Source organism: Sinocyclocheilus rhinocerous, unplaced genomic scaffold (assembly GCF_001515625.1).
Source record: "Sinocyclocheilus rhinocerous isolate Xijiao unplaced genomic scaffold, SAMN03320098_v1.1 scaffold5941, whole genome shotgun sequence".
In the NCBI taxonomy this organism is placed as follows: domain Eukaryota; kingdom Metazoa; phylum Chordata; class Actinopteri; order Cypriniformes; family Cyprinidae; genus Sinocyclocheilus; species Sinocyclocheilus rhinocerous.
In genome coordinates this window covers 140,845-154,888 of record NW_015627187.1, presented here as the reverse complement: position 1 = coordinate 154,888, position 14,044 = coordinate 140,845, and the positions used below count along the sequence as shown (strand labels likewise).

Here is a 14,044-nt window from a genome sequence, read left to right as displayed (position 1 = left end):
ATGTCAGTCCCAAGTAAACAATACACAGCTAGCATAGATAGCCTTCCTGCAGAGTTGCCCAGACCACAGAGAGTGGGCTATCTACTCACTACCCTAGCAGGAGAGATAGCACTGTCTAGGTAAGGGCTCAAGGAGACCACTATTTAAAGACCCTAAGAAGGGGAGCAGTCACTGAGCTAGCACATAGATATCCTCAGAAAGCTATGTACCTTGGAAGGGCTACCAGAAGGGGGACCGACTTAAACTACCCAGACCACAAAATGTGGGCTGTCTACTTATTACCCAAAGATTAAGGAGGTCCCCAATCCGTGTCAGTCCCACAGTAGGCTAGCAGAGCACCGTGCTATTGACCAAGATCTCACACGAGGGAGATCCAGACCATCAGTAAATCATTTGCTAAAGAGCGAACACAAACATCATAGTACGAGATCAAGCCTGATGTAAGCAGTAGCCATAGCACAAGAGGCACCCTCAGAAAGCTATATTAAGGAGGTCCCCAATCCGTGTCAGTCCCACAGTAGGCTAGCAAAGCACCATGCTATTTACCAAGATCTCACAAGAGGGAGATCCAGACAATCAGTAAATGATTCGCTAAAGAGCGAACACAAACATCATAGTCTGAGATCAAGCCTGATATAAGCAGTAGCCATAGCACAAGGGGGCTGGACAGAGCTATCCTCGAATAGCAGTTCTCTCAGATAAGGCTGAAGATTGCCCAGGCCACGGAAGTGGGTCATCTATTTAAAACCCTGAAGGGGAGACAGCACAGTCCAGGCAAGGGGCTCACAGAGACCACCATCTAAAAGCCCTAAAAGGGAAGCGGTCTCCGCCCTGGAACTCAGCTATCCTCGAATAGCAGATTCCTTAACAAAGACTTCAGCACTTACTCGAGAACTTGTGCCAAGGGGAACCCAACCTAGTTATCAGAAGCTAGGCTAGAATAAAGCTGCCCTCAGACCGCCATATTCCAGAGCAAAAAGATATTCCCCATAACCACTCTAGGTGCTGAAAACCCTGGGAGAGAAAACTCGCAAGTCTCTCTCCACAGGATATTTAAATATATTCACACCCAGCGAGCCTCTCCACACACATTAACATGCATATTAGAGAGGCACGGCCGAGCTGAATATAGCTCCACCCACGATCTCGCAGGATCAGGGCTGAAACGACTCCGTGCTCACACTTCATCGTCATAACAACCCAACAATATCCGTGGCATCTGACAACTCTATAAGAGAGGGTGTGCGGATGCCGCAGATCAAAGCGATGACCGCGAGTTGAGATAACTGTGCCGCGGCAACGGCGGAACCGGGCCGCAAGACACAAACGCTCTGTTCCGTATCCCTCGGGAATAGGAACAAACGCGAGCGGAGCCTAGACATCAGATGGATATACTAAGGAGGACCCCAATCCGTGTCAGTCCCAAGTAAACAATACACAGCTAGCATAGATAGCCTTCCTGCAGAGTTGCCCAGACCACAGAGAGTGGGCTATCTACTCACTACCCTAGCAGGAGAGATAGCACTGTCTAGGTAAGGGCTCAAGGAGACCACTATTTAAAGACCCTAAGAAGGGGAGCAGTCACTGAGCTAGCACATAGATATCCTCAGAAAGCTATGTACCTTGGAAGGGCTACCAGAAGGGGGACCGACTTAAACTACCCAGACCACAAAATGTGGGCTGTCTACTTATTACCCAAAGAGGGGAGACAGCACTGTCTAGGACCCTGGGAGAGAAAACTCGCAAGCCTCTCTCCACAGGATATTTAAATATATTCACACCCAGTGAGGCTCTCCACACACATTAACATGCATATTAGAGAGGCACGGCCGAGCTGAATATAGCTCTGCCCACGATCTCGCAAGATCAGGGCTGAAACGACTCTGAGCTCACACTTCATCGTCATAACAACCCAACAATATCCGTGGCATCTGACAACTCTATAAGAGAGGGTGTGCGGATGCCGCAGATCAAAGCGATGACCGCGAGTTGAGATAACTGTGCCGCGGCAACGGCGGAACCGGGCCGCAAGACACAAACGCTCTGTTCCGTATCCCTCGGGAATAGGAACAAACGCGAGCGGAGCTTAGACATCGTGACTCATCACAATAAGCGCTTAACTCTGAACGCGCGTGCTCTTCGCAGAAACAAACGCAAAAGCAGAACATTGTCTAGGTAAGGGCTCAAGAGACCGCTACTTAAAACCCTAAGCAGGGGAGCAATCACTGAGCTAGCACATAACTATTCTCAGATAGCGAGGCCCTAGGAAAAAGGGGCCCACTCCATGAGAGGGCTCATAACGGCGGAACCGGGCCGCAAGACACAAACGCTCTGTTCCGTATCCCTCGGGAATAGGAACAAACGCGAGCGGAGCTTAGACATCGTGACTCATCACAATGAGCGCGTAACTCTGAATGCGCGTGCTCTTCGCCGAGACAAACGTGAAAGCAGAACATGCCCTCGAGTGTTAGAATCCAAACATGGAGGCACACATTCCCTAAGGCGTTGCTCGACTCGAGCACTATCCGCGAGATCCGATAACCCAAAAAGGGCATCGCGATCCGAGTCTTCGTCGTGCCTTGGCAACAGCGGGACCCGAACCACGAGACGCAAACGCTTGTCACTCATCTCTTGAGAACAGGGACAAACGCGAATGGAGCTTCTCATTGGGTAACACTCACAATGAGCTCCTGACCAAAACAGATGACAGATAGATCGTGCGCGTCTTCAAGTGCCAGAAATCTCTGGAACGGAGGCACACACTTCCACAGCGCTCACCTGCCTTGGTCTCTCACACGCACTTCAAACAGACGGCTCCTGAAGACAGCAAAGAGGACAACGTATTCAGCAGGTGCCCTTTTATACTTCCGGGCATCCCCCCTATGACATCATGGGCCAGGTGGGACAATAGATTGGCGTTGTTTCACACGTGCTTCAGACACCGGTCATGCAGGCTGCATTCCCCAATGTGCCCCCTAGGGGGCGCAGCATTGAGTTCCCAAGAAGGAGAACTTTGTTTACTTTTATTTTTTTATACCAGTTTTACAAATGAGGACGTCCCCAAATTGAGTTTTTTGGTGATTTTGTCAGGTTTTGCTCAGTTGTGGGTATAAATTTGTCCCCAAAATATGGTTAAGTAGGTACAAACACACACACACACTCACACCCACACAAACACACACTCACTCACTCACACACACACACACACACACACACACACACACACTCACACACATTAGTTGATGAAAACTTTGTCACATTTTCATCATGCTGTATAATAGCTAAACTGATAAAAAAAAGGTTTTGATTTGTTTTTTTTTACTCAAAATTGCACTTTCACCAATATGCACAAATCAATAGAATGTGGACTTAATTTGACCTCATCTAGTGAACTGATTTATTACAGACTATTTAATATATGAATTAATATAAAATACTTGCACTCTCTCTGTCTACATTATGAAAACAGGCAAAAACAAACAAAATCTATTTTAAAAGTAAAATTCCTAATGGTAATAATTCCAAATTGCAGTAATGTTTCTCTATTAAAGCAGCAACGGTTGAGTAAGTGTATTTATTCAGCAAACACAATCACACACAAAACAGTCGAGATCTCGTGACAGAACACAGAGAGGCTGAACGACGCTTTCATTTAAGCTGAACTTCAGTTTACTTGTTTGTCTGTGTTTTCAGATCATCGTCGGCGCTTCAGCAGTGAAGAGAAGCTCTGATTTGCGGATTTGAACTCTTGATATCTGGCAACCACACGCATGAAAATTTTCGACTTGTCACTCATCTCTTGAGAACAGGGACAAACGCGAATGGAGCTTCTCATTGGGTAACACTCACAATGAGCTCCTGACCAAAACAGATGACAGATAGATCGTGCGCGTCTTCAAGTGCCAGAAATCTCTGGAACGGAGGCACACACTTCCACAGCGCTCACCTGCCTTGGTCTCTCACACGCACTTCAAACAGACGGCTCCTGAAGACAGCAAAGAGGACAACGTATTCAGCAGGTGCCCTTTTATACTTCCGGGCATCCCCCCTATGACATCATGGGCCAGGTGGGACAATAGATTGGCGTTGTTTCACACGTGCTTCAGACACCGGTCATGCAGGCTGCATTCCCCAATGTGCCCCCTAGGGGGCGCAGCATTGAGTTCCCAAGAAGGAGAACTTTGTTTACTTTTATTTTTTTATACCAGTTTTACAAATGAGGACGTCCCCAAATTGAGTTTTTTGGTGATTTTGTCAGGTTTTGCTCAGTTGTGGGTATAAATTTGTCCCCAAAATATGGTTAAGTAGGTACAAACACACACACACACTCACACCCACACAAACACACACTCACTCACACACACACACACACACACACACACACACACACACTCACACACATTAGTTGATGAAAACTTTGTCACATTTTCATCATGCTGTATAATAGCTAAACTGATAAAAAAAAGGTTTTGATTTGTTTTTTTTTACTCAAAATTGCACTTTCACCAATATGCACAAATCAATAGAATGTGGACTTAATTTGACCTCATCTAGTGAACTGATTTATTACAGACTATTTAATATATGAATTAATATAAAATACTTGCACTCTCTCTGTCTACATTATGAAAACAGGCAAAAACAAACAAAATCTATTTTAAAAGTAAAATTCCTAATGGTAATAATTCCAAATTGCAGTAATGTTTCTCTATTAAAGCAGCAACGGTTGAGTAAGTGTATTTATTCAGCAAACACAATCACACACAAAACAGTCGAGATCTCGTGACAGAACACAGAGAGGCTGAACGACGCTTTCATTTAAGCTGAACTTCAGTTTACTTGTTTGTCTGTGTTTTCAGATCATCGTCGGCGCTTCAGCAGTGAAGAGAAGCTCTGATTTGCGGATTTGAACTCTTGATATCTGGCAACCACACGCATGAAAATTTTCGACGAAAATTAAAATAAATTTTGGTACAGTTTTTATTTTTTAAAACACACTTTAGTCTTGTCTTAACGATATTGCATGTTGATATAGTCACAGTTATCGTTTGTCGTCTAATCATCGTCTCATCTTAGTCACGGAAAAACAGCTCGAAAAATAGAGATATTAAAAAAGAAGAAGAAGAAAAATAACAAAAGCACATAACAAAATTACTAAAACTTAAATTACTAAACGGTAGTATCATTATTATAGATTTTGTTAATATTTTGAATTTGGTTTTATATTTTCTGTTTTCACTTTAATTTTAAAGTTTTTGAAATTTAGTTTTTTTGTTAATATTTTGAATTGGATTTCATATCTTCTGTTTTCACTTTAATTTTATGTGTAATTTTATATCAATATATGTGTGTGAATGTGTGAGCATCCGCTGCCATAAACACTCATCTGCATCATTTGGATTTGATTGGTTTCTTTTTTAGATTTCTTCAACATCAATGATGACCTTTTCTGACCTTAACCTTTGGATCAGTGGATTTTCATTTTTAGTAACTGAATTTAGTCATTATCATTAACTAAAACTAAACAAAAACTATAAATGTTAACTGAAATAAAATAAAAACATTTGAGGTAGTTGACAAGGCAATAATTCTCATTTTCATTTAGTCTAACTTACATTTATTTAGGTGAAGTATTAAAATAACTAAAACTAAATAAACTAAAACATCAAAAATTAATAAAAAAAAAAATATATGAAAAAAAAAACTAACATGACAAACACCAAAATTACTAAAACGTTAAGTGAAAAGTAAAATTAAAGTGAAATCAGAAAATGTAAAAATCTATTCAAAATATTAACAAAAAAATCTACATTTCTAAAACTTTAAAATTAAAGTTAAAACAGAAAAAATTAAATCCAATAAAAATTTTAACAAAATAAAAAAACGATATTAATAATACTAAAATAACACTGTTTAGTAATTTAAGTTTTAGTACTTTTATGTGCTTTTGTCATTTTTTTTTTTTTTTAAATACTTCTATTTAGCTTTCATTTTTTTTTCAGTTTAGTATTTTTAGTACTTAAACTTATTTCAGTTAGTTGCCAAGGCAACATTTCTAATTTTAGTTTTTTTTAAGTTTTTCATCTAATACTTAAATTTTATTCCAGCTTTATATCAATTAACAAAAACAATTTTTGAAGAGTTTTAGTTATCCATAACAGCACTGCTTCCAAAACCATATGTGACCCTGGAGCACAAAAGCAGTGTTAAGTCGCTGGGGTATATTTGTAGCAATAGCCAACAATACATTGTATGGGTCAAAATGATACATTTTTCTTTTATGCCAAAAATCATTAGGATATTAAGTAAAGATCATGTTCCATGAAGATATTTTGTAAATGTCCTACCATAAATATATCAAAACTTAATCTTTGATTAGTAATATGCATTGCTAAGAACTTAATTTGATCAACTTTAAAGATGATTTTCTCAATATTTAGATTTTTTTTGCACCCTCAGATTCCAGATATTCAAATAGTTGTATCTCGGCCAAATATTGTCCTATCCTAACAAACCATACATCAATGGAAAGCTTATTTATTCAGCCTTCAGATGATGTATAAATCTCACTTTTGAAAAATTGACACTTATGACTGGTTTTGTGCTCCAGGGTCACAAATGATCCGACTCATTTCTGTTTATTTTTACACAAGTGAGTCTCCATTAAATCACTCCAGCAATGAGAGATCAACCCGGTTTCCGGATCGGCATCCATAACTGAATCGGTTACTTTTACCAGCTGTAATGAGAAACATGCGCTGCTGCGGTGCAGTGGGAGCGGCTCGGTTCGGTTCAATGTTGTAATCATAGGTTGGGAGCTCTTAAATTAGCACCGAGACCTGCCGCTTAAATTATACGCGCATCCAGCAGCCTGGCACACGCACATCCACAATCAGTGTCACATTAAACGTCTGCATGTTGAGATGATAAAAGCCTCTGCAAAACGAACCTTCAGATCCTCTGATTCTCAAGAGTGCTGCATAAAGATGTGAGCTCCAATGTAGAAGTTTAAAAACACTGAATGCTTTTTCAGTTCGCCATTCTGTGGTGCTTCTGGATCTGCCGTTAAATTTACAACAGATAGAATGGTGTCAAAATGTCCATTTTTGGTTTCTATTTACTAAAGCAATAAGCCCCAAGAAGCCGTGGTTTACAGTGAATTTATAACAGCTAAGGGGCGTTGTTAGGCATGACGTGAAGCGGAGTTAGCCATTATAAATTCACTGTAAACCACGGCTTCACGGGGCTTATTGGTTTTATAAAACGGTTATTCCATATACGTAGTAAGGTTTCACAGAATAAAACAGAGCAAATAAAGTGTAATGATATTAATAAAAACAGTATTCTTCCACCAAACAATGTAGCTCCTCAGAAACAGTTGTGGTTCCAACAAAGTGGTTGCCGAGCAACACACAAACGTAAACAAAGGTGTATGTTACTTTGTAGAGTAATTTACAACAGCTTCGAACGCGGCTCAACCAATCAGAATCAAGGACCGGAACTATACGTTTTATAACATGTAGCTATTCATATTTAAACAATTCTTACTGTTATCAGCGGGGGAGCATATGGTGATATATGAAGTTGTGCCATTTTGTTTATTTATTTAAATCGCTATTTTGTCAGCTTTTTGTTATTGGTAATCAACGAGTCTTTTAAAATCAATGCAAAACAACTCTGAATTATTACATTTATGAATTAAAAGTTTTTATAGTCAGATTATAAACAGCACTGAGGCACTTCAATGCAATTAAGTAGAAATTAATATTTTTTTCTTTTAATAATAATAATGCACATGAAATCGCTCCACACTCTGTCAGCATAAACATGTCAGAGGAGCGACTCATGCTTCGTCTGTCTATCATTGTTCAAACTGGCTCTTAAAAATCTCTGTGATCTCTTCTGTATGGACTTTGGAGAGCTTATATCAGCATTTACGTGTGAAGATGGATTATGGATCGGGTCAATGGGGCCAGTGTCCTGGGGCCTCTAAGCGTCATGGGCCTTCAGCTGAGAGGCCATACAACAGAAACTGTCAATGTCTTTTAAACATGTTATTGTTGCAGTTTTGAAGTTGTATACTAATCATGCTGTAAGTTGTCTTTTGTATGCTCATTTCGTGATTGCAACTTTCTGACTTCATTTCTCATACGTCTGATGTTTTATTTTTGTTGTTGTTGTTGTTTTAGTATTTGAATACATTTGGACAACTAACAATACGTGACTAGGAAACAGGCTGATTGACAGGAATTGTTATTATGTATCTCAGAATTTTAACCTAATTTTTAGAAGTTTAGGGAGATTCCTGGGGACTTGGATATTTCCCTAAGTTTTTCATCAATAACAGTGAATGCTTGACTTGTAATCAGGAATCTGTACTGCCAAACCTATCCACTTGTCCCATCATGCAAAGGGTTCAAGGCAAATGAGCAGATACAATAAAATACTGTAGAAATTACACAGATTGTATACTTATACATACGTCAACAAATTAGAATATGGTGACATGCCAATCAGCTAATCAACTCAAAACACCTGCAAAGGTTTCCTGAGCCTTTAAAATGGTCTCTCAGTTTGGTTCACTAGGCTACACAATCATGGGGAAGACTGCTGATCTGACAGTTGTCCAGAAGACAATCATTGACACCCTTCACAAGGAGGGTAAGCCACAAACATTAATTGCCAAAGAAGCTGGCTGTTCACAGAGTGCTGTATCCAAGCATGTTAACAGAAAGTTGAGTGGAAGGAAAAAGTGTGGAAGAAAAAGATACACAACCAACCGAGAGAACCGCAGCCTTATGAGCATTGTCAAGCAAAATCGATTCAAGAAATTGAGTGAACTTCACAAGGAATGGACTGAGACTGGGGTCAAGGCATCAAATTTTGGGTCAAAAAGAAACTAAAAGAGCATTTCCTCTTTTTTTTTTTTGGCAATGAAAAGGTTTCATGGATGTGAGTGCAGTGTTAGTTTGCTACTGTTAAAGCAATAATCCCCGTGAAGCCGTGGTTTACAGTGAATTTATAACAGCTAAGGGGGTTTTTGCGTCGTGCCTAACAATGCCCCTTAGCTGTTGTAAATTCACTGTAAACCACGGCTTCACGGGGCTTCTTGCTTTTATAAAACGGTTATTCCATATACGTAGTACGGTTTCACAAAATAAAACAGAGTAAATAAAGTGTAATGATATTAATAAAAACAGTATTCTTCCACCAAACAATGTAGCTCCTCAGAAACAGTTGTGGTTCCAACAAAGTGGTTGCCGAGCAACACACAAACGTAAACAAAGGTGTATGTTACTTTGTAGAGTCATTTACAACAGCTTCGAACGCGGCTCAGCCAATCAGAATCAAGCACCGGAACTATCTTGACATATTGTCATGTTATAAGAGATTCTAGTTGTAGAAACATTTCTAGAGGCATTGTAGCACCTAGAAAACATGCTGATTGTAGGGTTAGGTACCGTATTTATTAGGTATAATCATACGTACAATCTCCTCAGAGCCGTCAGGTCATGAAAGGCGCCGGGGCTGATTCTGCTAATGAGATTACTGCTGAGATCCCTGAAGACAGAAGAGATAAGAGAGAGGAATGAACAACAGTGCATCTGTGAGCATTCAACATGTTAAAGACAGATCAATAAATAAGCATCTCGCTCAGTAAGATTTCTTTTTTTAAAGAGATGAATACTTTTATTTGTCAAAGATGGATTAAAATGATCAAAAGTGACTTTTATAATGTGACAAAGGATTTCTGTTTCAAATAAATGCTGTTCTTTTGAACTTTCTGTTCATCAACATTGATAATAATCAGAAATGTTTCTAATAAATCAGAATATTAGAATGATTTCTGAAGATCATGTGACACTGAAGACTGGAGTAATGATGCTGAAAATACAGCTTTGATCACAGAAATAAATTACATTTTAACAGATATTCACATAGAAAACAGCTGTTTTAAATTATAATAACATTTCACAATTTTAATCAAATGAATTTCTTTCAAAAACATTAAATAAAACAAATCTGACCAACTCAAAACTTTATTTTTTAAATTTATTTTAATGAATTCATTAGTTTGTTCTATCTTTTTTTTTTTTTGCAATTTAGTATTTTAAATTCTAATTTGATTAATATTAGTGCAACAAATGAACAATATTGTTATACAAAAAAAGAGAGAGATTTGATCTATAGCTTATAAGTTAAAATCCACACTTCCAACGAAACACATCAAATCTATGGAAACCGGTTTTCAAAAAAGGCTAATTGAGACTCTTTTTTTTCTTGCAATTTTGAGTTTATATCTCACAATTTCAACTTTGTAGTGGATAAAAAAAAAAAGTCAATTGTGACCTCTCGCAAATTTCGCTAAATTGTTTTTTTTTTTTTCAATTTGTAATTTTTTCCTCACAATTCTGACTTTCATTCTCAGAATAGTACGTTTAAATCTCACAATTCTGACATTAATTACTCAGAATGGCAAAAAAAAAGGTCAGAATTGTGAGAAAAAGTCACAAAAAGTTTTTTTTTTTTTTTTTTACGTTTTTATTCAGTGGCAGAACCAGCCTTCCACACAAACCTCAGTGCGTTCAGCTCGGACCGAGTGCACTAAAAATGCATGACGCAGAACCATAATATGGCTTTCCGCCGAGGCCAAAACAAACTTCCTGAAATTGTGTCCCTGTGCTTCCCGTGTCCGAAGGGAGTGAGAGGAATCTGAAGGAGGACGGAGTCCAACACAACACATCTGCAGACCGTCAGAACCACGCAGGAAAAATGTCACGAGACAGACTTCTGTCCTTTCATAATCCCTCTTTCTTGGCAGATCGGACGCTTCTGCTCTCCTGTTTGGCTGTTTGTAAAGCCACGAGCAACAGCTGAATGTTTCAGGAGCTTTTCAAGAACAAAAATGCCCTTAATATGCATTTCAAATCACTCGTCTGGTTATAAATCACAGCTCTCAGGGTTTCTGGATTGATTAAATGTGGTTAATGTGAAATATTTAAGTTATATATGGTTTCCGTCCGGCTCTAATGGTGTGTGACTCCAGTCAAACGTTAGAAACACTTCTGTTCAGTGCCATTAAACTTTTCCGGTCATCCCACTTGTTCCCAGAGCTTGAAGGAAAAGAGTTTGCATGCCATCTTTCATAAATGCATACATAAGAATGTAAGGTCTTAAAAGTGCCATCAGTCACGCTCTATATGCATCTGTGTTAATCATAATGCAAACACACATTTAACCCTCATGTTGTGTGTTTGAGTCAATCTGACCCACATTCGAATTTCTAATTTAAACTATTTATTTCTTCTTGAAATTTGGTGTCTTCTTATTTTCGGTCACGAATGTGAAATTATGTTTTTGGTTGTTCATATTTTTTTTACTAGTCTGTTTCAGCACTGAAAATAAGCACGAGAAACCCATTTCATCCTCACAAGGTTTTGAAAACAGACATAAGAAAAAGACTTTTACTTAATTTATTTATAAATAGGTTATTTACACCAAGTACAAATAGCGATAAATACTATTTACACGCAGTACAATTAATGTTAGATACTATTTATATTTAGTTGTAGTCACTTGCAGTGTGCAAATTGTCACTACAAGCAGTCATAAAAATAAAAAAAGAAGGAAATGTCTTTATTTTGTGTCCGCGCAGCTAATTTTAAAGAAAAATATGTGGGTCAAAATAATGAAATATTTATTTATTTATTTATTTATTCATTTGTTTGTTTGTCAAACTGACCATTAACATGAAGGGTGTAACTATTTTTAATACAACATTTATTTATTTATTTATTTATTTATTGCTTACAATTTATTTCTTTATTTCTTTATTGTTTGTTTGTCAAACTGACCCTTAGCATGAAGGGTGTAACTATATTAATTAATTAATTTTTTCATTCATTCATTTGTGAAAAATTTAAGGGGGTCTGAATACTTTCCGTACCCACTGTATATATATATATTTACATATTATTTACTTATGTTCAAATTGACCCTCAACATGAAGGGTGTAATATTTTTTTTTTTTAAACACAACAGGAGTTTTTTTTATAGAGAAGCTAAAATAGAGGTTTTCTGTTTCTTTAGATTTTTTTTCCTTTTCTTTTTTTCAAAGTGTCAATTTTGGGTGAATTGCATGGAAACCAATGCGGGTCAGTTTGACCCAAAAACATCAGTAGTACCCACATTTCAACATAATAAGGGAGTTAACAATTACTTGCATTATTAATGTTCCTCTAATTGCTGTAACTCAGAACGAACAGGAGAAATTCCTGAGAGACTCGGTTTCATCTTATGCCTCTCCAGCTGCCTCGACTCACAGGGTCGGTCAATTACTGCTGTAACGTTTCTCAAATTAAAGCCTGTTTGACATCTATATGCTTTCCTCGTGTCTACACTGACTTTATGGGCCTTGCAGACAGTTAAACTCCTGACAAATGTTACCAGTCACACCTAATATTTCATCTACAGGCGAATCCATACAGCCCGACCTAAAGGTGGCGCCACATGTCTCGCACGTGACACTTATGTGCAGATTTATATCCTAATATTCACGCATTAGTTTCTTCTTCTAGTAAGAGTTTATTACGGGGCGTCCCACAGGAGGAAGACGATTAATGGAGCGAACAAGCAGGTTAACCGAAACTAACAAACAGCAGACGCTTTCACTAAAACAGCATGTCATGTTGAGAAAGCACTACATGTTTAAACTGTCTGTTGGGAAAGACGTTCAGAGTTCACAGGGACTCTAGACGTGCTTCTGTAAAGCGTCCTGTCAAACATTAGAAAACACAAAGAGAGACAGAGGAGGCGGGGCATCGGGAGGGAGCTGAAATCTGATTGGCCCCTTCACTGATCCTGATCTGGAAAATGATTGGTTATGGAAACTCAAACGTTACAAAATAACAACTGCAAACCCGTTTAAACAGTTTTTAAGAAGGTAAAATTATGAGAACAGGTTTTTTTATTGTCTGCGTCACTGACATTTATTGTTGTTTCAATGTACTGATTGAAAACATTTTTATCTCATATTTCAATTGATGATAATTAAGTTAATGTGTTTTTGTTCTTAAATTGCTTTAAAAAGAAGTGTGATTGTCTTGAAATAACCAATAAAAATCATGAAATTATAAATGACATTATAAATGTTTTTCCTGAATTTTTTTATTATAAAATTTTTGTATTTATATATTATTTATTTATTTATAAATACATTTATTTTTGTATTATTTATTTATTGTATTTAGTATAATTATGTATGTATATACTGTATGTATAAATAAATTTTATATATTATTTATTTATTTATAAATACATTTATTTTTGTATTATTTATTTATTGTATTTAGTATAATTGTTTATGTATGTATATACTGTATGTATAAATAAATTTTATATATTATTTATTTGTTTATCAATAAATTTATAAACAAAAATAATATAGTCAAATTGCATTTAAAAATATTGGAGGAAACAGAATGAGCTCCTGCAGGAAAAGTATGTGATCCCAGCTGCCCAAAACATGAGAAATCTTTATTTTAAGCTTCAAGCTGATGCATTAAGCCCGTGTTATACTTTCCACATGAGCAATCCGGACGCGTACACGAACAGCGCGGACGCGGACGCGGACTACTTGTATTTATACTACCGAATAAACATCACATTTTCATTTTTGGGTGAACTATCCCTTTAACATGAAGGGAGTAAGGGAGATGACTTGAAATAATCAATAAAAATCTCGAAATGAAATTATAAATGACATTATAAATGCCTTTTCTGTATTTATTTATTTATGTATTTAAACATATACTGTATATATTTATTATTATTTTTTTTTTTTGGTGGCTGTCAAATTTACTTTAGTATAATTATTTAGTATAAATATTTATTAATTTATTTATAAATACATTTACATATATTTTTATTTTAAAAATACTTAAATGTATGAAAAATAAAATGAAATAAAACAATTAATAAATAAAATAAAAATAATATATATTCACATAAAAAACTGCTATTTTAAATTCTAATAATATTTCAC

The 14,044-nt window shown here is 37.1% G+C and overlaps 1 protein-coding gene across 2 annotated transcripts in view; it reads right to left on the bottom strand.

The window, feature by feature from the left end:
- LOC107720833 (adhesion G protein-coupled receptor A2-like) overlaps positions 1 to 14,044 on the bottom strand; it is a 33,737-nt gene that overhangs the window by 2,922 nt on the left and 16,771 nt on the right. For both annotated transcript variants that reach the window (XM_016528671.1, XM_016528676.1), the window contains exon 3: positions 9,490 to 9,561. In XM_016528671.1, coding sequence (XP_016384157.1) covers positions 9,490 to 9,561 — 72 coding nt within the window. The remainder of the gene's footprint in view (positions 1 to 9,489; positions 9,562 to 14,044) is intronic.